Source organism: Ambystoma mexicanum, chromosome 1q (genome assembly GCF_040938575.1).
Source record: "Ambystoma mexicanum isolate Mex_15411 chromosome 1q, UKY_AmexF1_1, whole genome shotgun sequence".
NCBI lineage: Eukaryota > Metazoa > Chordata > Amphibia > Caudata > Ambystomatidae > Ambystoma > Ambystoma mexicanum.
Genome location: NC_090922.1, coordinates 811,483,006 through 811,506,600, shown reverse-complemented (window position 1 = coordinate 811,506,600; position 23,595 = coordinate 811,483,006). Strand labels below are relative to the sequence as shown.

General features: G+C 44.9%; 1 protein-coding gene across 1 annotated transcript in view; it reads left to right on the top strand.

Annotated features, from left to right (window-relative positions):
- LOC138536935 (protein AHNAK2-like) overlaps positions 1-23,595 on the top strand; it is a 209,945-nt gene that overhangs the window by 125,853 nt on the left and 60,497 nt on the right. The window contains exons 11-13 of the mRNA XM_069641414.1: positions 2,236-2,302; positions 2,425-10,384; positions 22,152-22,203. Coding sequence (XP_069497515.1) covers positions 2,236-2,302; positions 2,425-10,384; positions 22,152-22,203 — 8,079 coding nt within the window. The remainder of the gene's footprint in view (positions 1-2,235; positions 2,303-2,424; positions 10,385-22,151; positions 22,204-23,595) is intronic.

The window sequence follows — 23,595 nt, the reverse complement described above, 5'->3', positions numbered from 1 at the left end:
CAAAGTGCTTTACAGAGAACAGATTTACGTACATTTATCATCCCAACCGAAGTTGGTACTCATTTATCGACCTCGGAAGGATGAAAGGCTGAGTTGGCCTTGCCGGGATTCGAACCTGCGACCTGCAGATCGCATAGCAGCGAGCGCTCAACCCGCTGAGCTATCTTACCATCATGCCTGATGGGGAAGATGTCAGAGATAAAGCAAGCAATCAGTGCCACCCGGTGTTCTTTAAAAGTCTTCACGTCCAGGGACGTCATTTCACCAAGATTCCAGGGTTAGCGGATTTGACACCACACGACCCTTGACCTCTGATGACATCACAGGAAGTGATGTCATCTGACTCCACCCGGTAGTGACATAACGGGAAGCGATTGAACACAACCTTTCACCACTTGACAAACGAGGAAGTGGTATCACAGCATTGTTTCTAAATACACTATGGAAAATATGGTTACGGTATCACTGTAAAGTGATATACATTGCATACAGGAATGGATCACCATATGTAGCATTAATATCAGTGTGTATAGGCCCATATTACCAAATAACTGTAAATGCAAGTAGACGTCCACGGCCAAACGATAATGATGTGTTATTATATAGCACTTACGCTTAAGTGCTTCATATAGAACAAATATACATACAATATCACCCAACTTGTGCTGGTACTTATTTATCAACCTCAGCAGGAAGAAAGGCTGAGTTGAGTTTGCCAGGAGTTGAACCTGCAACCTGCAGCTCACACCCACATTGCAGCAGCAAGCACTCTGTCCACTGAGCTATCTTACCGGCTAAAACAACCAGAAATCCAGCCACTCAAGAAACAAAGAGACACATGCTGCTGGCCAAAGCCCAGGAGCTGCATTAAAAAAAGACATTTTTCTTAGGGGCAGCAAGGGAGACCACACGGGGAGCAAGGGAGACTTAAGGGGACGCAGTTGCGACCCCTAGCAACCGCTAAATGACATCCCTATGCACGTCTGCTAGATTCTTAATGAGAACCTACCAGTAACTCTCAATAGGGCTGCTGTGCATTGGATCAGCTCCTGTGAAAGTTACCAATCTTATATAGGGATGCTATCAGCACGTCTAGGCAGCGCTGTGTTCCTCTGCCGTTAGTGGGGTATGGGTGGCCCTCCTAAAAGGGATGCTTTCTCAACAGTGCTGCTATAGTTTTAGTGACACAGTTGCAAGTCTTCTAGCAGTCGAGGGCACTATTCTTTAAATTGGACAATTTGATTTTGATTTTGATTATTTATAACACGCTCAGAATGGACTAAACCGTATAAAGGTGCAGCTGGTACATAAAGAGGCCACCAAAGAGCTTTGCATACAGGAATCCCCTGTAACAGAGGGATAAATCCTCCCCACCGCACCCACTCACCCCAACCATCCCTTACTTAAAAAGAAAGGTCTCGAGGGCCCTGCGGAACTGATATAGCGAGGCAAGAGCTCTGATATCTCGGGAGAGGATATTCCACAGCCTTGGGCCACAGACAGCAAACCTTCTATCTCGCCTTGAAACAAAAGCTGATTGGGGGACAGTCAGCCAAAGCTGATCTCCTTATAGGTTGATAACGACCGAGTAGTGATAGTATTACCCTATTGGGGAGTGGTAACACCTCTCTGCAGGGAAGCTTTCTCGTTTAATTCAACAGTACTGACGCTTCCCAACAGCGATGCTAAAATGGGATGGTTTAGCAGCCGCGCGTAAACAGCTAGGTTATACCTTCATCAGGGCTTGCGCAGTTGTCAGACGGGTTCCCTGCCACACTTTAAGTAAGAAAGTGCTAACACTTCTCATCCGAGTTGCTATACATATAATGAGACAATGCTAGAATGAATGAGCAGGACTTTACCCAGACGGTCACAGATTAACAAATGAATACAGGAAGTGATGTCAGCCAGGTTGTGCAGTGTATTTGAAGATGCATTGCTTTTGACACAACGTCAAACTCATTTGCTACAACTCAAATTACTAATGGAGTTCTCTGGCATGTATCTTACCATAAACCAGGCATGGCCAGTGCCCTCTTTATTTGAGCTGCTGCCAATAACTGTTTATCATGCAATACCTGAATACCTGAATGGGGAGGTTAAAAACGATTCCTCACTGGTCCGGCACTGAAACGTTGCACTCATTTCAAAGGTGATATTTGAGTAGCCAATGTCAGGTACTAGTAATGTTCTGTGCACAAAATGCCTCCTGATTGTCTCTATTCTCCATTTCAGAGTTTCCTGCCCTGAGGGATGTCTGACTCAGGATTATAAAGTGTGGGGAACCGACCTCTACACTCAAGTAAGAGCATGTTGGATCTTTTGCTTTGTATTCAGGCTTCAGAGAAAGGAAGACAAAGAAAGCACATGTGCAGAATGAAAAGGAAGAATAGTTTAAAACCTTGATTTCCTCTCCCCTCACAGGGCTCTTCTGTTTGCCGGGCAGCAATCCATGCTGGAATAGTCACCAAGAGTGGTGGAAAAGTGAGAGTGGAGAAGAGGCCTGGAAACAGGAGCTTCCAGGAGTCCACCAGAAACGGGGTGACAAGTCATGCATTTGGGGGATATGCAGCATGCTTCATTCTCACTGCACCCCATGTGGTTAGGCAACACTCAGTACCAGAAATTGGTATTTCCAAACCTCAGTTAACGGGCATTCAAAACTCCCACATCCATGTGCCAGCGATTCATATCCCTGGTATTCATATTCCTGAAATTAATATGCCTGGAAGACATTTCCAAGGTTTTGAGGTCCCCGGCAGTAAGAAACACATTGAGATTCCAGGAAGTTATGTACCTGGCATTCACGTGCCTGGTATTCATATTCCTGAAGTTAATATCCCAGGTACACATGTCCCAGGTTTGGTGATTCCTGGTATTGAGATCCCTGGTAGACACGTCCCGGAAATCAATGTACCTGGTATTAATATCACTGGTATACACGTGCCTGGTGCTGAGATACCAGCTATTCATTTCCCTGCTGTTCATATCCCAGGTAAAAACGTTCCAGGTTTTGAGGTCCCCGGCAGTAAGAAACCCATTGAGATTCCAGGAAGTTATGTGCCTGGCATTCACGTGCCTGGTATTCATATGCCTGAAGTTAATATCCCAGGTACACATGTCCCAGGTTTGGTGATCCCTGGTATTAAGATCCCTGGTAGACACGTCCCGGAAATTAATGTACCTGGTATTAATATCACTGGTATACACGTGCCTGGTGCTGAGATACCAGCTATTCATTTCCCTGCTGTTCATATCCCAGGTAAAAACGTTCCAGGATTTGAGGTCCCCAGCAGTAAGAAATCCATTGAGATTCCAGGAAGTTATGTGCCTGGCATTCACGTGCCTGGTATTCATATTCCTGAAGTTAATATCCCAGGTACACATGTCCCAGGTTTGGTGATCCCTGGAATTGAGATCCCTGGTAGACACGTCCCGGAAATTAATGTACCTGGTATTAATATCACTGGTGTACACGTGCCTGGTGCTGAGATACCAGCTATTCATTTCCCTGCTGTTCATATCCCAGGTAAAAACGTTCCAGGTTTTGAGGTCCCCGGCAGTAAGAAATCCATTGAGATTCCGGGAAGTTATGTGCATGGCATTCACGTGCCTGGTATTCATATTCCTGAAGTTAATATCCCAGGTACACATGTCCCAGGTTTGGTGATTCCTAGTATTGAGTTCCCTGGTAGACACGTCCCGGAAATTAATGTACCTGGTATTAATATCAATGGTATACACGTGCCTGGTGCTGAGATACCAGCTATTCATTTCCCTGCTGTTCATATCCCAGGTAAAAACGTTCCAGGTTTTGAGGTCCCCAGCAGTAAGAAATCCATTGAGATTCCAGGAAGTTATGTGCCTGGCATTCACGTGCCTGGTATTCATATTCCTGAAGTTAATATCCCAGGTACACATGTCCCAGGTTTGGTGATTCCTGGTATTGAAATCCCTGGTGGACACATCCCGGAAATTAATGTACCTGGTATTAATATCACTGGTATACACATGCCTGGTGCTGAGATACCAGCTATTCATTTCCCTGCTGTTCATATCCCAGGTAAAAACGTTACAGGATTTGAGGTCCCCGGCAGTAAGAAATCCATTGAGATTCCAGGAAGTTATGTGCCTGGCATTCACGTGCCTGGTATTCATATTCCTGAAGTTAATATCCCAGGTACACATGTCCCAGGTTTGGTTATTCCTAGTATTGAGTTCCCTGGTAGACACGTCCCGGAAATAAATGTACCTGGTATTAATATCACTGGTATACACGTGCCTGGTGCTGAGATACCAGCTATTCATTTCCCTGCTGTTCATATCCCAGGTAAAAACATTCCAGGTTTTGAGGTCCTCGGCAGTAAGCAATCCATTGAGATTCCAGGAAGTTATGTGCCTGGCATTCACGTGCCTGGTATTCATATTCCTGAAGTTAATATCCCAGGTACACATGTCCCAGGTTTGGTGATTCCTGGTATTGAGATCCCTGGTAGACACGTCCCGGAAATTAATGTACCTGGTATTAATATCACTGGTATACACGTGCCTGGTGCTGAGATACCAGCTATTCATTTCCTTGCTGTTCATATCCCAGGTAAAAACATTCCAGGGTTTGAGGTCCCCGGCAGTAAGCAATCCATTGAGATTCCAGGAAGTTATGTACCTGGCATTCACGTGCCTGGTATTCATATTCCTGAAGTTAATATCCCAGGTACACATGTCCCAGGTTTGGTAATTCCTGGTATTGAGATCCCTGGTAGACACGTCCCGGAAATTAATGTACCTGGTATTAATATCACTGGTATACACGTGCCTGGTGCTGAGATACCAGCTATTCAAATACCTGCTGTTCATATCCCGGGTAAAAACATTCCAGGTTTTGAGGTCCCCAGCAGTAAGAAATCCATTGAGATTCCAGGAAGTTATGTACCTGGCATTCACGTGCCTGGTATTCATATTCCTGAAGTTAATATCCCAGGTACACATGTCCCAGGTTTGGTGATTCCTGGTATTGAAATCCCTGGTAGACACATCCCGGAAATTAATGTACCTGGTATTAATATCACTGGTGTACACGTGCCTGGTGCTGAGATACCAGCTGTTCATTTCCCTGCTGTTCATATCCCCGGTATAAACTTTCCAGGTTTTGAGATGCCCAGCAGTAAGAAGCCCATTGAGATTCCAGGAAGTTATGTTCATGGCATTCACGTGCCTGCTATTCATATGCCTGAAGTTAATATCCCAGGTACACATGTCCCAGGTTTGGTGATCCCTGGTATTCAGATCCCTGGTAGACACGTCCCGGAAATTAATGTACCTGGTATTAATATCACTGGTATACACGTGCCTGGTGCTGAGATACCAGCTATTCATTTCCCTGCTGTTCATGTCCCAGGTAAAAACGTTCCAGGTTTTGACATCCCTGGCAGTAAGCAATCCATTGAGATTCCAGGAAGTTATGTGCCTGGCATCCACGTGCCTGGTATTCATATTCCTGAAGTTAATATCCCAGGTACACATGTCCCAGGTTTGGTGATTCCTGGTATTGAGATCCCTGGTAGACACGTCCCAGAAATGAATGTACCTGGTATTAATATCACTGGTATACACATGCCTGGTGCTGAGATACCAGCTATTCATTTCCCTGCTGTTCATATCCCAGGTAAAAACGTTCCAGGTTTTGAGGTCCCCAGCAGTAAGAAATCCATTGAGATTCCAGGAAGTTATGTACCTGGCATTCACCGGCCTGGTATTCATGTTCCTGAAGTTAATATCCCAGGTACTCATGTCCCAGGTTTGGTGATCCCTGGTATTCACATCCCTGGTAGACACATTCCGGAAATTAATGTACCTGGAATTAATATCACTGGTATACACGTGCCCGGTGCTCAGATACCAGGTTTTGAAATACCTGCTGTTCATATCCCAGGTAAAAACATTCCAGGTTTTGAGGTCCCTGGCAGTAAGAAATCCATTGAGATTCCAGGAAGTTATGTACCTGGCATTCACCTGCCTGGTATTCATATTCCTGAAGTTAATATCCCAGGCACACATGTCCCAGGTTTGGTGATTCCTGGTATTGAGATCCCTGGTAGACACATCCCAGAAATTAATGTACCTGGTATTAATATCACTGGTATACACGTGCCTGGTGCTGAGATACCAGCTATTCATTTCCCTGCTGTTCACATCCATGGTACAAACATTCCAGGTTTTGAGGTCCCCGGCAGTAAGAAGCCCATTGAGATTCCAGGAAATTATGTGCCTGGCATTCACGTGCCTGGTATTCATATTCCTGAAGTTAATATCCCAGGTACACATGTCCCAGGTTTGGTGATTCCTGGTATTGAGATCCCTGGTAGACACATCCCAGAAATTAATGTACCTGGTATTAATATCACTGGTATACACGTGCCTGGTGCTGAGATACCAGCTATTCAAATACCTTCTGTTCATATCCCAGGTAAAAACATTCCAGGTTTTGAGGTCCCCGGCAGTAAGAAATCCATTGAGATTCCAGGAAGTTATGTACCTGGCATTCACGTGCCTGGTATTCATGTTCCTGAAGTTAATATCCCAGGTACTCATGTCCCAGGTTTGGTGATCCCTGGTATTCAGATCCCTGGTAGACACATCCCAGAAATTAATGTACCTGGTATTAACATCACTGGTATACACGTGCCTGGTGCTGAGAAACCAGCTATTCATTTCCCTGCTGTTCACATCCATGGTACAAACATTCCAGGTTTTGAGATGCCCAGCAGTAAGAAGACCATTGAGATTCCAGGAAGTTATATGCCTGGCATTCACGTGCCTGGTATTCATATTCCTGAAGTTAATATCCCAGGTACACATGTCCCAGGTTTGGTGATTCCTGGTATTGAGATCCCTGGTAGACACATCCCAGAAATTAATGTACCTGGTATTAATATCACTGGTATACACGTGCCTGGTGCTGAGATACCAGCTATTCAAATACCTGCTGTTCATATCCCAGGTAAAAACATTCCAGGTTATGAGGTCGCCGGCAGTAAGAAATCCATTGAGATTCCAGGAAGTTATGTGCCTGATATTCACGTGCCTGGTATTCATGTTCCTGAAGTTAATATCCCAGGTACACATGTCCCAGGTTTGGTGATTCCTGGTATTCAGATCCCTGGTAGACACATCCCAGAAATTAATGTTCCTGGAATTAATATCACTGGTATACACGTGCCCGGTGCTCAGATACCAGGTTTTGAAATACCTGCTGTTCATATCCCGGGTAAAAACATTCCAGGTTTTGAGGTCCCTGGCAGTAAGAAATCCATTGAGATTCCAGGAAGTTATGTACCTGGCATTCACCTGCCTGGTATTCATGTTCCTGAAGTTAATATCCCAGGTACTCATGTCCCAGGTTTGGTGATCCCTGGTATTCAGATCCCTGGTAGACACATTCCGGAAATTAATGTACCTAGTGTTAATATCACTCGTGTACATGTGCCTGGTGCTGAGATACCAGCGATTCAAATACCTGCTGTTCATATCCCGGGTAAAAACATTGCAGGTTTTGAGGTCCCCGGCAGTAAGAAGCCCATTGAGATTCCAGGAAGTTATATGCCTGGCATTCACGTGCCTGGTATTCATATTCCTGAAGTTAATATCCCAGGTACACATGTCCCAGGTTTGGTGATTCCTGGTATTGAGATCCCTGGTAGACACATCCCAGAAATTAATATACCTGGTATTAATATCACTGGTGTACACGTGCCTGGTGCTGAGATACCAGCTATTCAAATACCTGCTGTTCATATCCCAGGTAAAAACATTCCAGGTTTTGAGGTCCCCGGCAGTAAGAAATTCATTGAGATTCCAGGAAGTTATGTACCTGGCATTCACGTGCCTGGTATTCATGTTCCTGAAGTTAATATCCCAGGTACTCATGCCCCAGGTTTGGTGATCCCTGGTATTCAGATCCCTGGTAGACACGTCCCAGAAAGCAATGTACCTGGAATTAATATCAGTGGTATACACGTGCCCGGTGTTCAGATACCAGGTCTTGAAATACCTGCTGTTCATATCCCGGGTAAAAACATTCCAGGTTTTGAGGTCCCCGGCAATAAGAAATCCATTGAGATTCCTGGAAGTTATGTACCTGGCATTCACGTGCCTGGTATTCATATTCCTGAAGTTAATATCCCAGGTACACATGTCCCAGGTTTGGTGATTCCTGGTATTGAGATCCCTGGTAGGCACGTCCCGGAAATGAATGTACCTGGTATTAATATCACTGGTATACATTTACCTGGTGCTGAGATACCAGCTATTCAAATACCTGCTGTTCATATCCCGGGTAAAAACATTCCAGGTTATGAGGTCGCCGGCAGTAAGAAATCCATTGAGATTCCAGGAAGTCATGTACCTGGCATTCACGTGCCTGGTATTCATATTCCTGAAGTTAATATCCCAGGTACACATGTCCCAGGTTTGGTGATTCCTGGTATTGAGATCCCTGGTAGGCACGTCCCGGAAATGAATGTACTTGGTATTAATATCACTGGTATACACTTACCTGGTGCTGAGATACCAGCTATTCATGTACCTGCTGTTCATATCCCGGGTAAAAACATTCCAGGTTATGAGGTCGCCGGCAGTAAGAAATCCATTGAGATTCCAGGAAGTTATGTACCTGGCATTCACCTGCCTGGTATTCATATTCCTGAAGTTAATATCCCAGGGACACATGTTCCAGGTTTGGTGATCCCTGGTATTCAGATCCCTGGTAGACACGTCCCAGAAATTAATGTACCTGGTATTAATATCACTGGCATACACGTACCTGGTGCTAAGATACCAGCTATTCATTTCCCTGCTGTTCATATCCCTGGTACAAACTTTCCAGGTTTTGAGATGCCCAGCGGGAAGAAGCCCATTGAGATTCCAGGAAGTTATGTGCCTGGTATTCACGTGGCTGGTATTCATATTCCTGAAGTTAATATCCCAGGTACACATGTCCCAGGTTTGGTGATTCCTGGTATTGAGATCCCTGGTAGACACATCCCGGAAATTAACGTACCTGGTATTAATATCACTGGTATACACGTGCCTGGTGCTGAGTTACCAGCTATTCAAATACCTGCTGTTCAAATCCCGGGTAAAAACATTCCAGGTTTTGAGGTCCCCGGCAGTAAAAAGCCCATTGAGATTCCAGGAAGTTATGTGCCTGGCATTCACGTGCCTGGTATTCATATTCCTGGAGTTAATATCCCAGGTACACATGTCCCAGGTTTGGTGATTCCTGGTATTGAGATCCCTGGTAGACACATCCCAGAAATTAATTTACCTGGTATTAATATAACTGGTATACATGTGCCTGGTGCTGAGATACCAGCTATTCAAATACCTGCTGTTCATAACCCGGGTAAAAACATTCCAGGTTTTGAGGTCCCCGGCAGTAAAAATCCCATTGAGCCCCCAGGAAGTCATGTGCCTGGCATTCACGTGTCGGGTATTCATATTCCTGACGTTAATATCCCAGGTACACATGTCCCAGGTTTGGTGATTCCTGGTATTGAGATCCCTGGTAGACACATCCCAGAAATCTATGTACCTGGTATTAATATAACTGGTATACACGTGCCTGGTGCTGAGATACCAGCTATTCAAATCCCTGCTGTTCATATTCCGGGTACAAACCTTCCAGGTTTTGAGATCCCCGGCAGTAAGAAATCCATTGAGATTCCAGGAAGTTATGTACATGGCATTCACGTGCCTGGTATTCATGTTCCTGAAGTTAATATCCCAGGTACTCATGTCCCAGGTTTGGTGATCCCTGGAATTCAGATCCCTGATAGACACGTCCCAGAAATTAATGTACCTGGTATTAATATCCCTGGTATGCATATGCCTGGTACTGAGATACCAGCTTTTCATATCCCTGCTGTTCATATCCCTGGTTCAAACTTTCCAGGTTTTGAGATCCCCGGCAGTAAGCAACTCGTTGAGAATCCAGGAAGTTATGTGCCTGGCATTCATATCCATGGTATTCATATTCCGGGTATTAATATCTCTAGTACCCTTGAACCAATTGGTGAGACTTCTGCAAGTGTACATTCTAATGCACATATCTCCAATTTTGTCAATGCTGGCATTAAGAGTTCTACCATGCCCACCAGAGGTGGTCAGAAACCTGAGGTTGATACCCACACAAATCATATCCCTGGTATTGAGAGTCCTGGGGACCATAACCCACCAACACCTATTCTCAGTGGTAATGCATTTAGCATTAAGTTTCCTGTCTTGCACATCTCTGAAACCATCATGCCTGGCAATAAGAATCCAGTGACTGCGATGCACGGCACTGAAAACCATGGTGATGTTTACTCCCCAGCCTCTGCTACAGGTAACTTCTTTCGGAATTAGAAATGTCAATAATTGTCTCGTGTGATTGTGATAGGCAGTAGGAGGGTGGTGGTAAGAATGAAGTGTTGAGTGCTAGGAAGTAAATGAATTAATAATCTTAATGTTAATGTTAAAGGTATTTGTACTGTGCACCATCACCACCAGAGTGGTCCCCAGTCGCTCATAATCAGCATAGATAGCTAATTTGCAGTGAGTAAATGAAAAGTGGTAGGCAATGGCAAAGTGAATTTCTGAGTATTTATGAGTGATAGGGAGAGAGAAATGCTGAATTAATCACTGTTAAAATTAAAAGGTCATAGTCAAAGAATGATACAAAACAAGTAACACTAATCTTGGTAGGGAGTTAACAGTAGAAACTTAAAAGTGAAATGGAGTGAGTAAGAATTTTAAAGGAGGTATAATTCTAGTGAATAAGGCATCACAGCTCAGAATGATTAATGGTGTAAGTGAGTTGGTGCAAGTGAGTGAATAATAGGTATTTGTTGATCATGAATTGGTGATAGTAACTTAGTGATACTGAATGAGGACTATGTTGCCAACGCAGATCACCTCTTTAGACGGCTGTAACACCTCCTTTTGTGGTTTAATTTGGTGAACCTCAGATTTCTTCCTCAAAGATAGGCCTGTGGCACTGGGTTGATGAAGCACTTCATCTCCCTCCTCTAGGGTGTAGGCGGGGTCTTATGCTGAGGGCTCTTCCACCTGAGCTTGATGTATCCTGGTGGCTTGATGTGTAGTTTGGTCCTTTCTGGGGTCTTGATGTTCTTGGCTCTTGTTCCTGGTTTCTTGATGCACTCATTTTTTGGACTTTTTCGCTTCAATCCGTGCTTGCATTTGCATCAAGGCGGATTTAGTTTTGTGTGTCTCTCACCCACTCAACAGTCAAATGGGGTAACCCCTAAGGTGGAATTCATTGGACTGCTTCATGATAGCAAGCACTGTGTGCTCTGGCCTATTGCATGGTCTCCTTGATCAGTCTTTTTGCTATTTCAACTTGACCATTATCTGTGGGGTGGTACAGGACTGCACAATAGTGCTTTATACGATTCCTTTGTAGAAAGCCTACAATGTCTTTCGACATGAACTGATCTCTGCTGTAAGATACTAGAATTTCAGGGCAGTCTTCCGTGGTTAGGTTCTCAGTGGTAGTGGACGTAGCAACCATTTGCAAGAAATGGTCTTTGATCAATATGAAGATGTGATCCACGAGGACTAAGGTGTATTGTTGATGTGAGAGCATGTGCTCCAAAAGGCAAATAAAATCAATTCTTACTTTCTTCCAGTCCATTCTCCTAAGGTCTTCGGTGGTGTGCATGTGATAAGGCATTTTGTCACCTTCACAGTAGGCCAAACAGGCAGCAATGTGATCTGTAAATATCTAGAAAAGGTAGAGAAATTTGCAAAAGCACATCCCAAAAAGTTCATTCAATTCGAAAAATATCAATTTATTCAATAACAATACATTAAAAAGTGAATTAAACCAACTGTCCAATACATTTCATATACTCTCTTACAACACATAAACAACTTTAAAATAAAATACTACTGACAAATATCTCTTGTGAGTAAAAAACAAAAACCTGTACCAACACATATATTGCCTCAACAGAGCCTCAGGATTAGATCTCAATATCCTATTCAACTGTGGCTTGATCCTCAATGATACAGATACTACTCTGGTAAAAACAATTGACTAGATCTTACTCTCAACATGTTTCAGTTCACTCTTTTATTGTGGAACCTTCTTCAGGAGGGTCATGTAGGGTCACTTGATCTTTCGTATTCAGCAATTAATACTGCATTTGAAATGGATGGCTCACCTGGGAGTGGCGTAGTCTAAACACAAAAAATGAGGTCATCTATAATCCTTCAGTTTAAATCGGTCCATAAATGGACAGGGTGGTCTATCTGCCACTCGTTCTTACATGGATCAGGCACTTGAATGATACAAGGGTATCTTAGATTACTATTCTCTCAAGAATTCTTCACACATCAGATGAACGTGGTGTCATTCACAACGTTGTGAAGGTTGGTTAATGGGAACTCCAGTTTAGGACCCCAAAGGGTTCGATGGTGCTGTATCTTCTATAGGGGCCCGCCTGTATGGTATTCGTAATCTCCTGTGTATATCTTTAGGAGGTTGTATTCGTGTGTTTCACTAAGAGGTTGGTACTTTTTATGTATTTGCATTTGTAGAGCGCACAAGCAGCCCTTGGGCATCCAGGCGCTGTTACATAGGAACTTAGTTACATTAGCCGATCAGTGTGCTTAGTTACATTTGCCGATCAGTGCGCAAATAGGTACACGGTCGATATAGCGACACAGGTTACATAGTGTGTGACTAGTTGCCTAGTGCTTTAACAGTTGATATAATATGTATACACTGTTAGTAAAGGAGTCAGGACAATGCTAGCTACATAAGAAAAATAACCTTGTTTTGATGGCTTTGTGGAATGTCAGGTGAGAAGGATACAGTCTGAGGGCGAGTGGGAAGGCATTCCGTTGCCTGGCAGCGATGAAGGGGAAGCTGACGCCACCCCCTTCGGCGCGTTTGACTCTAGGTACAATCAGCAGGTTGGCGTAGGGTGTTCTAGTAGGCCTAGAGAGGGGTATGTTGACTTTTCGTGGAGAGGTAGGGCGGAGCAGTGTGATGAATGCACTTATGTGTGAGGGCAAGTGTCTTGAAGAGGACACATTCGCGGACAGGCAGCCAGTGGTCTTGTCGTCTAGCCGCAGTGATGTGTTCCCTTCTTGGAATGCCTATGGCGACACGTAGGGCATTATTTTGGACGGTTTGGAGTTTGTCCAGGTTTTTGACAGGGGTGCCTGTGAGGAGTACTGATGTGTGCTGAACAGAGAACACTTGTTCTTTGGGTGAAGCTTGATTTCTAGGGGTCCCAGATCATACTAGACTAATACTTTGACCGATGCATACACATTTACTATGGAGGATCTGTCTTTGCAGAATTTGCAAATTCGTTGGTATCCCATTAATTCTATTTTGTCCCTGTAATTGGCACCCAGCACTATACCTTGCACGTGAAGTTTGTTTTTGCATCCTGGAAACAATGAAATAATATATACACAGCAATGCAGATAATAATGTAGTTAAACTCATGAAAAGTATGCACGGCACTCTCACAGAGGTTAAGGTCCAAAACGGGAACCATCTGTTTCTGCAAAATCCCTAATAAGGCACCTGGTCTGACTCAATTGCATCACAGGTTAGCAATGCTGCAAATGTAGCTCTGTCTCATTGGTTGGCTCTCGGGTTCCATCAACGTATGTCGGTTACGAGGCGCAATCGATGCACAGGCGAATCCGCAGAAAGGCAGCAGTCTTCATGGATGTTTGTGTACAGACACTGGGTTCATGTGGTTCATGTGGTGGATCCTGGCGGGATTTCGGAGATATCACAGACCAGATGTTCCCCAGATGTTCCCCTGAGGCTCACCCTTGGCAGCACCTACATTGTGGCACAGCTCAGCAATATCTGAACTTCCCGGTTGCACCTCTCTTTTTTGGTGGCATGGTTTGTTCCTTGACCAGCAGGTAGGGAACCCGGGGTCTCATAATTAAGACAGAGTTTTCGGTTGTCCCTGCCAAGAAGGGGGAAGACCCACACTCTGCACCACTCTGCTAGTGTCACCCAGTGCTCTGCTACTCCATCCTCACAAAGTACAAGCTAGTGGATCCAGGAATTTTAGAGGGGGCAGTATTTCCCCCTGGGTACAAACTCCCAAAATAATTGACTGCCACACACGAGGAAAACACACACAGTCAGCCGCCAAGCGAGGTTACTCCTCTGGGCAGAATGCAGTACTTGATAGACCCCTCAATCAAAAACGTCTGGTGCTTCTGCAGTTACACATCGAAAATTGCAACTGGTCGAGTTCTGGAGGTCAAAGTCCCTTGTGACTAAATCGGTAACTGGGTTAATCAGATGGTCAAAAAAGAAAAAAATCACAGAGATTTTGTGGATGATGGATTTTGGTCTAAAAAAATATTTCTTCTATATCATAGTCTTGAATACCCACCTAAAAGGAGTGTGTATCGAGCTCCCCATGACAACTACATATAAACGCCTGGAATCCTGCTCCAACTTCCAACAGGCTTCCAGCAGACAAGAGCAGTCATCTACTCTCAAACTCTTAGGAACAGTACGTTGTATGAATTCCAAACACTTCCACTGGGATACACTTCCTAGCACATGCTCTGATCTCCCTCTACTCAGCCCAACACACGCACCCCACCAGCACTATACCTTGAACTACCCAGGAAAGAAGTCCTTTCCATGGGAACCGGAGAGGGCACGTTCGGAAGTCAGGGCATGTGTCTCATTGTACCCGTCCCCCACCCTCGTCCCCCTCGGAAAACGAGCACAATCAACTCGTGGAAGCTAGTCTGAGATTTTGAACTGCACAGAGTAGTCCAGACTCAAACATGGTTTTACGAGAGATGCCAATAGATGTTTTCCTTGCTCGCATTATTTGCCCTGTGACTACTGTCAACCGGTAGCAATGTGACATAGTGTCTCCTGGGTTACTGGATTACGGCAGCACCTAATTTGTCTGTCTAATATATACTTCCCTTGTCATGACACTCAAACCCTATTCAAAACTTTCAATGCACAAAACATGCAGAGATGCGAGGCCCTCACTTAAAAACGATGCCCTTTTTTATTGGCCTGAAACGTTTGTGCGCGTGTTACCATGGTTACAAAACATTTACATTGACTTTGCCCAAAGCAAATGATTATCTTTGATAGTAGATCAGACTTCAGGAGAGGATGCTTTCACATTCCGGACCTCAATGAATGCCATCTATTCTCTTCAAATGGTTGCTGTTACTCCACTAGAGGCAAATTGCCCAGGGTGAGGCTGTGCCAACCCCCAAACTCTTCCTAAAGCCAGGTACTAATGTAACTGGGTATTGTAAAGCAATGCTTCTAACATTTAATGGATGCCCTTTGGAGCGGTGTACTGCAAAAAGAGGAGTGACAAAGGGGGTGCCTAGCGAGTGCTGCTGTGTTGATGCGTGCAAATGGGGCAATCCTGGTATCAGCAGACTTGTCAATTTCTAGGTATTATGGTTTAGGCTGGGGTATGCTGCTGGAAGAGTTCGCCTCTGCATTGAACTCGTTGTCTTAATCAGGATCATGTGTGCATAAATACAATAGGAATGTGTGTTGTCATGTAATGACAAAAGATGGTGTATTGTGTATCGGAATTACGTACGAGGAGGTGTGTTCCTGTGGTGTGGGCATAGGTTTAACCGGAGGTTGTTGGTTATGAGGGGGAAAACGCCAGAGGTTACTGGGATGGGAAGGCAGGGAATTGGTCAGACAAATTAACATGGTTCTACTGTTCAGGTAAAAAATAGCCTGGGATATCTACCTCCCTCCCCCTTAAATATTGAGTGAACAATCATAAGAAAAGGTTTCAGGGCACAGTCCTGGAACAAGATAATCTGGTGCTTGAGCTGGACACATCTGGGGCATAATCCAGGCTTAGAGAGACATGAAGAAGCCGAGCCGAGCCAGCTAGGAGCAACTGCACCAAGGCATAGTATGAGCAGTTAATTCAGGGGTGCAATCTAGGAACAGCCCAATATGAATACTCAGGTACCCTACCCAAAATGAACTAGTCAGGTAACATTTACAACAAGTTAATCCAGGGAGGGTCTATAAAAAAAATGAAATGTGACCCAGTATAAAACCCAATGATCTGGAGCATGTTCTAAAAGTAACATACTATTCTAGCGCACAGTCCAAGTGGATTAATTATAGTAAGATCTGGGAACCAAATGATCTGGGGCCCCGTTTAAACAAATTAATTGGCGGTGGAACCCAAGAGGCCATGAGTCGGGGCACAGTTCAGATGCCAATCATTCAGGGGTGCAGTCCAGAGGCAAATGATCTGCATTTTGATTCAATCAGGCAAACATAGCTTCCAAGTTGCAGTCATCCTTTAGTTTGCAGAAATGTGGTTTAGCACTACGATTATCACACATGAACACTAAGGTCAGGTTTTCGGGGCTCTACAGCTGTCCCAGGTACTCCGTATGTATCACATCAAAGGTCAGCTGACCCAAGATCTTCCCAGGATTTGAGAACGTCATGATGAGCAGGACATCTTCTGCTAAAGAAACAATACACAAACAGACATGACAAAGTATAATAACTTGCAATATGCATTTTAAATCTACGTGCAAGAAACCCTGTTAGGTGTTATTACCTAACCTGTAGCATTCTTACCTCAACATATGTGTTTCTCGGTTATGGAGCTCAAAATTCAAACAATAACTTCACATAATAATTATACAGTCACTTGATGTCTCAGCTTCAGCTTCCTTCATATCATCTACTTCATGGTTAATTATAATAAAATTTAGAGAGCATACCATTCAAAGGTGATACCTCTTGGAGTAAGAGGGTGCTTTAAATGAGCACCTAATCAATCAATCCACCAAAAGCAGCATTGGTTGAAAATAAGAATTGAGCCTTCGTACAGCCACATATATATGTTTAAAATGCTTAGGTATGTTTCTGTACTCAGCAATTCATCAGTGTTATGTTGCCCGCGGCTGTCCAAATAGCAAACTGCACCTCTGTGTGCCCTTCCACTTCGACAACAGCTATCATTTTAACAAACAGAACGAGCACGGTTCTATGTGGTCACCTTCCACTATTCCAGACATTCAGAATAATTTCAAGTTGCTTCTTTCCAACTCACTTCTCTTCAGACAGGGCATGGCAGTTCCAGTATCAATGAAAAGTTAATTACTGAATCAATGTTTAAGTCTCTAACGAGGGAAACGCTATAGGGCGAATGACCCCTAAAAGCTGAAAGTAGGTGCTGTAATTATGCACTGTAATTATGCTACTACGCAATCTTATGCCATCACAGGGACCCTGCAATGGACACTCTGCAATGGAACAGGATTGACAACTACACGCTTATACCACGCATAATTCTTATTCCATCTGATACAAATGTGCCTTTCAAATTCAAAACAAGACAGTTTCCTACACAATTAGCATTTCAATGACCATTAATAAGTCAAAGGGACAGACTTTTGAGAGAATCTGCATATACCTTCCCAAAGCTGTGGAATTTTTCTTACAACTGTGGGTACTGGAATGCAAGATGTCGGTGACATGAGTACAACACATTGATGCAAATGATCAACAAGCTGTAATCGATGTGGAGGCAATAGCGTTTGCATCACTGGACACCGACATCAACTCACCACCTGCGAATGGTCCATACTGTATTCGCCTATACAGCCACATTTACCATTTGGTCTCACCTCTAAATCCAAACGAGGCAGATAAAGCAGTATATGGACAACTTTATGTTATCGACTCTGCTGAAGCAACAAGGTGCAATCATATTGAATTAATTTCCTTTAAGATCAGCTAGAATAGCATATGTTACGACGGGAAAAGCTAGTGACAAGTTAATCGCAACCCAACTGCAACAAACATGGTTAATCCAGACGTGGACCCCTTGCTCATTGTGCTTAGAGAGTCTCAGTTTCACCCCACCCATGAGGCCCAACTAGACTGAAACACGTGTCTAGGGTTGCTGATGGTATTCATGCTCAGAGGAGATTTGCCAAGCATTTCAGTACTGGACTGCACTTGTGGATGGGACAAAGACTGACAGGCAAATGGATATTTCTCCTCCGTAATGGATGCACTGAGCTAAAACGTGATTGTAGACCCTCCTGAGTGGAAGAACTTCCATAGAACAGGATATTTGACCCATGTTCGTTCTCAGTAGAGGGGCTCCCACACTCCTTTGTACCTCAGCTAATGGTATTAGGAAAATGGCATCTGTGTTGAAAACACAAGGTAAATGGCACATGTCAGATACAGTCAAATGAACAGTCCTGCACAAGAGTCCCTCTTAGAGAAGGCACGTGTGACTGCGTGCGGCCTATACATAGGTCCGGAAGGTTCTGATGCTTGACTGTCCCTAAAAGAGAGATGCTTCACCCTCTCCCTATATATGTAATAGGTGCAAAAGGTACTAGCCTACTTTAAGACAATCCCTTGCCACCTCAGTGCTATACTCAGGGGGCTGCAACCTGCGGCTCTCCAGATATTTTCGAATAAGACTCACAGGATCCCTCACCACTGACCAAACTGACTAAGGCTTATGGGAGTTGTAGTCTGGAGAGCCAAAGGTTGCAGACCCCTGTTATGCACAGCACACCATTTCTTACTCACCATGAGTAAACATATTACTAGGCAATGTCTAGTGGTCAGTACATATTTTGAACCCTGTAATAAAGGACTACTTTTTTGGGTATGTGGTCAACTCTACCCTCCATGTGCTCTGTGTTACCTTCCATGGGGGTAGCACTCACCACATAGCCCAAAGGAATAGTTGTTTTCATGAACAGCTGTTTTCGTCCTGCAGTGAAGGTCACCTTTGACTTTTTCGGTAGTGTTGCACTACTGGATGTGAACGTATTTAACTTCTGCAGAGAGGTTCATCTTTCAGCATTGCAGTGTTTTAACATTCCTGCGGCAAGCGTGCCCTTTCAATATTCCAGTGGTGGTATCATAGGTGTAATTGTAAAGGGCACAAGGGTGTTTGTCCCCCCCAACTTTCCATTATGTTCCCCTCATTTGGCAGAGGCCCCTTTCCTTTAGATATCATGCCCCAACCCTCCACCCAACCCCAACATTTTCAGCAAATCTACTCCTCTGGGTGGTAGCCTGCCCTGCATGAGCTGAACTTTCCCAATTGTGCAGTCAGTGCCACCAGTGTGGCGGCGATGTCCTGTCGTGTGCGACACGCACTTGTCTGAGTGCTGCAGTGAGAGGCACTTTCGAGTATTCTCCTGCTAATGTCCTGTCATAAAATGGCTCCAGTGGGGAAGGTAGAATCCCCCTCCAATATCACAGTTCTCAAGGGCTGCACAAGGTTGCAGGTCTGCTGCAAGGGTGACCATGTGAACGCAGGGGTCTCTATGCAAGCACAACCACTCCCTTCCCTCCATTATACTCCATTAGACCACTGAGAGGTTCACCCCATTGTAATGAATAGAGGCAGTACAAGCACCCCTTTATCACACTTGAGCCCACAAGGCATTTACTGTATGTTCAATTGTAAATGCACGCACATATTTTGTGCATTGTGTCCAGTGTGCAGCAGTGCAGACTCCATTTTGTAGCTACCGCGGATTTGGTTATTTGTCATCGCCCCTCCCCCTGCACTCCCCCAGACCTCCTTTTTGAGAGAAAAGGCATACATATATTTTAGAAACAGTTGGGAAAGCTGGGAGATAGCTGTAGGAGCAGCGGCAGTTCTTTTACCAACATTTTCCAATGTGTTTTAAAGATGAAAATGTTGTTGTAAACATGCAGCAGTTTTTCCTGAATAACAATTTCTAAAAACATTGGTCTTGTTCCTCAAGAAGGGAACCAATATCTTTTGCAATATTTGAATTAACAAAACCAATGTACTTAAAATGTATAATAGTTATTTCCCCCTTTGTTTTCTTACCTTTGATAAGGCAAAAGTATGCTTGCCGCAAACATATTTTTAGTGGAAAAAACATAAGAATAAATCCCATTTTATTCTCATTGTGGGAGAAAATTATTCCCAGTTGAAAACTACAGTAGCCTATCCCGTGCGGCATCAAGCTCTCAGCATCTGGGAGGCGTGCACAGACCTGGATGGCTGCATCCTTTTGCCCATTTGCTTAAAAACTGAGCTGGGTGGCATCAGCCATAGTGTATATTAGGAATTTGAGATTGATGTGTTTGAGCTGGTGTGTGGTCTGAAATAAATATTGTAGAGGTATGGTTGTGTTTAGTTCAGAGTTTGAGAGGTGTATGCAGAAGGGTGAGTCCTTATTAGGGTTTGTTAGTGGCAGTACATTTCCTCTGCAGGATGTGAAAGATGACTATCTCACATAACTAGGTGAAAAGCAAAGTTTCACGATCTCATACATTTGGGCTAGTTGTGAAAAGAGATTACCTCACACGATGAGGGCAAATGCAGAATTTGACTACCTCATAGAGTTCGGGAAAGTGGGTTGAAAGCAAGAGAAGGCTGACTAACACAGGTGGGCTATATGGGAGATATGACTGACTAAGAGAATTGGGTTAAATGCGAGATATGACTAACTAAAACAGTTGGGCTAAATGTGAGAAATAACTGGCAAACACAATTGGACTAAATGCGAGATTTGACTGACTAAGACAATTGGGCTAAATTCGAGATATGGCTAACACAGGTGGACTAAATGGGATATATGACTAAGACAATTGGGCTAAATGACAGATATGACTTACTGGCCCTCATTACGACCCTGGCGGAGATCCATGGTGCAATTTGCACCATGGTCCATGGCGCTAAGCTGCCAACTCCGCCATGGGGGTTGGCGGACTTACCGCCCCATTCCGAGGTTGGCGGGGCGGTAAGTCCCCAATCCCCATTTACCCTTCCCCATTCCCATTTTTGCCCCATAGGGTATAATGGGAGTGGGGAAGGCGTTAATTACGCCACCGTAAATTACGGTGGCGTAATTAACAACAAGTCCCGTAGCGCCATGGATTTTTCCGCCTGCAAAAAGCAGGCGTAAAAATCACCATGGCGCTACGGGACCTCGTAGTCAGGCGGAAAGGTACGCCATGCATTACGCCGGCGTAAACCCCTTTCCGCCAGGGTCGTAATGAGGGCCACTGTCATTAGTGGTCTATGTTCTAGTAGCTAATAAGAGTGGTGGAGCATTACTGGAGTGCAATAACACTTAGCTTATCTGTCTCTGCTGATTGTCTACGGCAGGCTTCCCTGTGAAGACAGGCAAACACGGACTGAAGCTGCTTCTTTGAGAGCTGCCCTTTGCCTTGGGGCCCTTAGGGGGCTGCCCGGCCAGGGTCTGGCCAGAGTGTTTGTGTGTCTTGTAATGGCCTTCTGGCCAATCGGAGGGCAGGGGGCGGGGAGGGAGGAGGTCAGAAGGGCTGAACAGGAAGTTGCTAGAGGATTGGAGTGGGAACAGCATTTGCAGTGGGCTGAGGCGCTAACAGGCCACACATGTAACCAAAAAGGCTGTGGGGCTGGGGGCACAGAATACTACTAACCCCAGGCATGGGTCACAGAAAGTGGCTCTGGGAGTATGGCGAGGGCAGTACACCCTCACAAACAAAACACTCTGCCTTCTGGCCAATCAGAGGGTGAGGAGGGAGGAGGGGAGAAGGGCCGACCAGGAAGCAGGTAGAGGATTGGATGGGGAGGGGATTTGGAGCATGCTGAGGTGCTAAAACGCCACACTGGTAACAAAAATAGCTACACGGGGCTGGGGACTCAGGATACTACTTACCCCAGGCACGGGTCACAGAAAGTGACTCTGGGGGTATGGCGAGGGTGCTACACCCTCACTAACAAAACACCCAGCCTTCTGGCCAATCAGAGGGCTGAGGGTGAGGAGGGAGGAGGGGTGAAGGGCTGGCCAGGAAGCGGGTAGAGGATTGGAACGGAAGGGGGTTTGGAGCACACTGAGGTGCTAAAAGACCACACAGGTAACCAGAATGGCTGAATGGGGCTGGGGGATCAGGATACTACTTACCCCAGGCCCCGGTCATGTGAAGTCCCCAGCCCAGGAGGCAATTGTGATATACTTTCTATGTCTATGCAAAACCACACACAAGCATTTTAGCTTTTGACATCTCAGTACTAAAGAATAAAAATACTTCCCTCATTCCAGATGTATTTTTTGTCTTCTAGTGATTGTTAGGTGCAACACCCCAGGAAAACAGCTGGCTGGCCTTGTTACCCAGTGAGTACCATGCAAATGCGAAATGCTCTACTCTCATTCGTTTGGAGGAATGGATGACGAGCTATCAGTAGTTAGAGGAAATCTTGTTAGTTATATTGGATGGCTTATAATATGAAATCGATATGAAATATGAAAATTATAATATGAAATCGCCTCTATGTGTAATCAAACCCAGATAATGTGGGGCACGCTGCCTCTCTGCCTAGATAGGTGTGACTATATTTGCTTAGGCCCTAATCAAGGACTTTCCTGAAGAGGGGGAGGCCAGGATTTGAGGGGGAGCTAATGACTCAGTGTGGAGGGAGAGGCTGAGTAAAAGCAGTGGCAGAGCCAACTATTCAGGAGACTTGGTTGGTTGGTCATTTGGAGGTGTTTGGTGAAGCATGGATGCAACTGGGTGGTGAGCAGTGTTATGTCCAGGAATTGGCCTTTGGGTGATGTGCTGCCCCTGAAATCTGACTGATCCTTAAGTGTGTGTGCTCGTACTCCATGCCACCCCTGCATAAGTCAGTGCCCCACTTGGGCCACCCCAGTCAAAAGAGTCTGGACACACTGGTGGTGTGACCATGACTTTGCTTTGAAGGCAAATAGGACGTCGCTGTTAGACACCTCTATATTACGCACCAGAATTGAAACCTGGTCTTAGCTCTGACTGGACGGACCTCATCAGTGCTTTGTAGGAAAGTTTTGGGGAGAGGAAATATTATCCCATTAAGGCAGAAATAGGACGGCCCCGGGAGTAACAGATGTCAGTAATTTTATTCTCTCATCCAAAACCTGACAATGGGCCTCATTACGAGTTTGGAGGTATCCATGCTGTTTTTAGCGGCATGGCTACCCCCAAACTCGGGTCCGGATCCCGCAAAAGGGGACTTACCGGGCCATTCTGACCTTTGAGGGCCCGGTAATTCCCTTTCACGGGACCCGGACCCGGTACGTCCCCATTCCCATTTGAGCCCCCATAGGGCTCAATGGGAATGGGAAGGATGCTAACAACGGGCCTGTTAATGACGGTCCCATTGTTAGCATGCTGGACTGCTAACAGGTCCCGCTCTGCACGTCTGGTCTGGCCAGGCGTCCAGAGCGGGACCAGCTGCAGACCTCGTAATGTGGCAGCCTGGCACTGTTCATTCCGCGGCTGCCACACTCCTAATGAGGCCCAATGTCTGCATTAGTGTATATGGTTCACTCTAATGTTAGGGGGAGTGCTGTGAAAATTTCAATGAGCACCAATCCCATGATGTATTATCGACTTAGTTATTCAAGAATACAACCCTTGTATCACTGAGAGATTTGTCAAATATAAAGATCTGTAGCCATACGTAAGTTTCCAAAATGCTCGTCAATCTTATGCAAAGCTGCCAGGAACTTTCGTTAGTCCTATTTTTCATC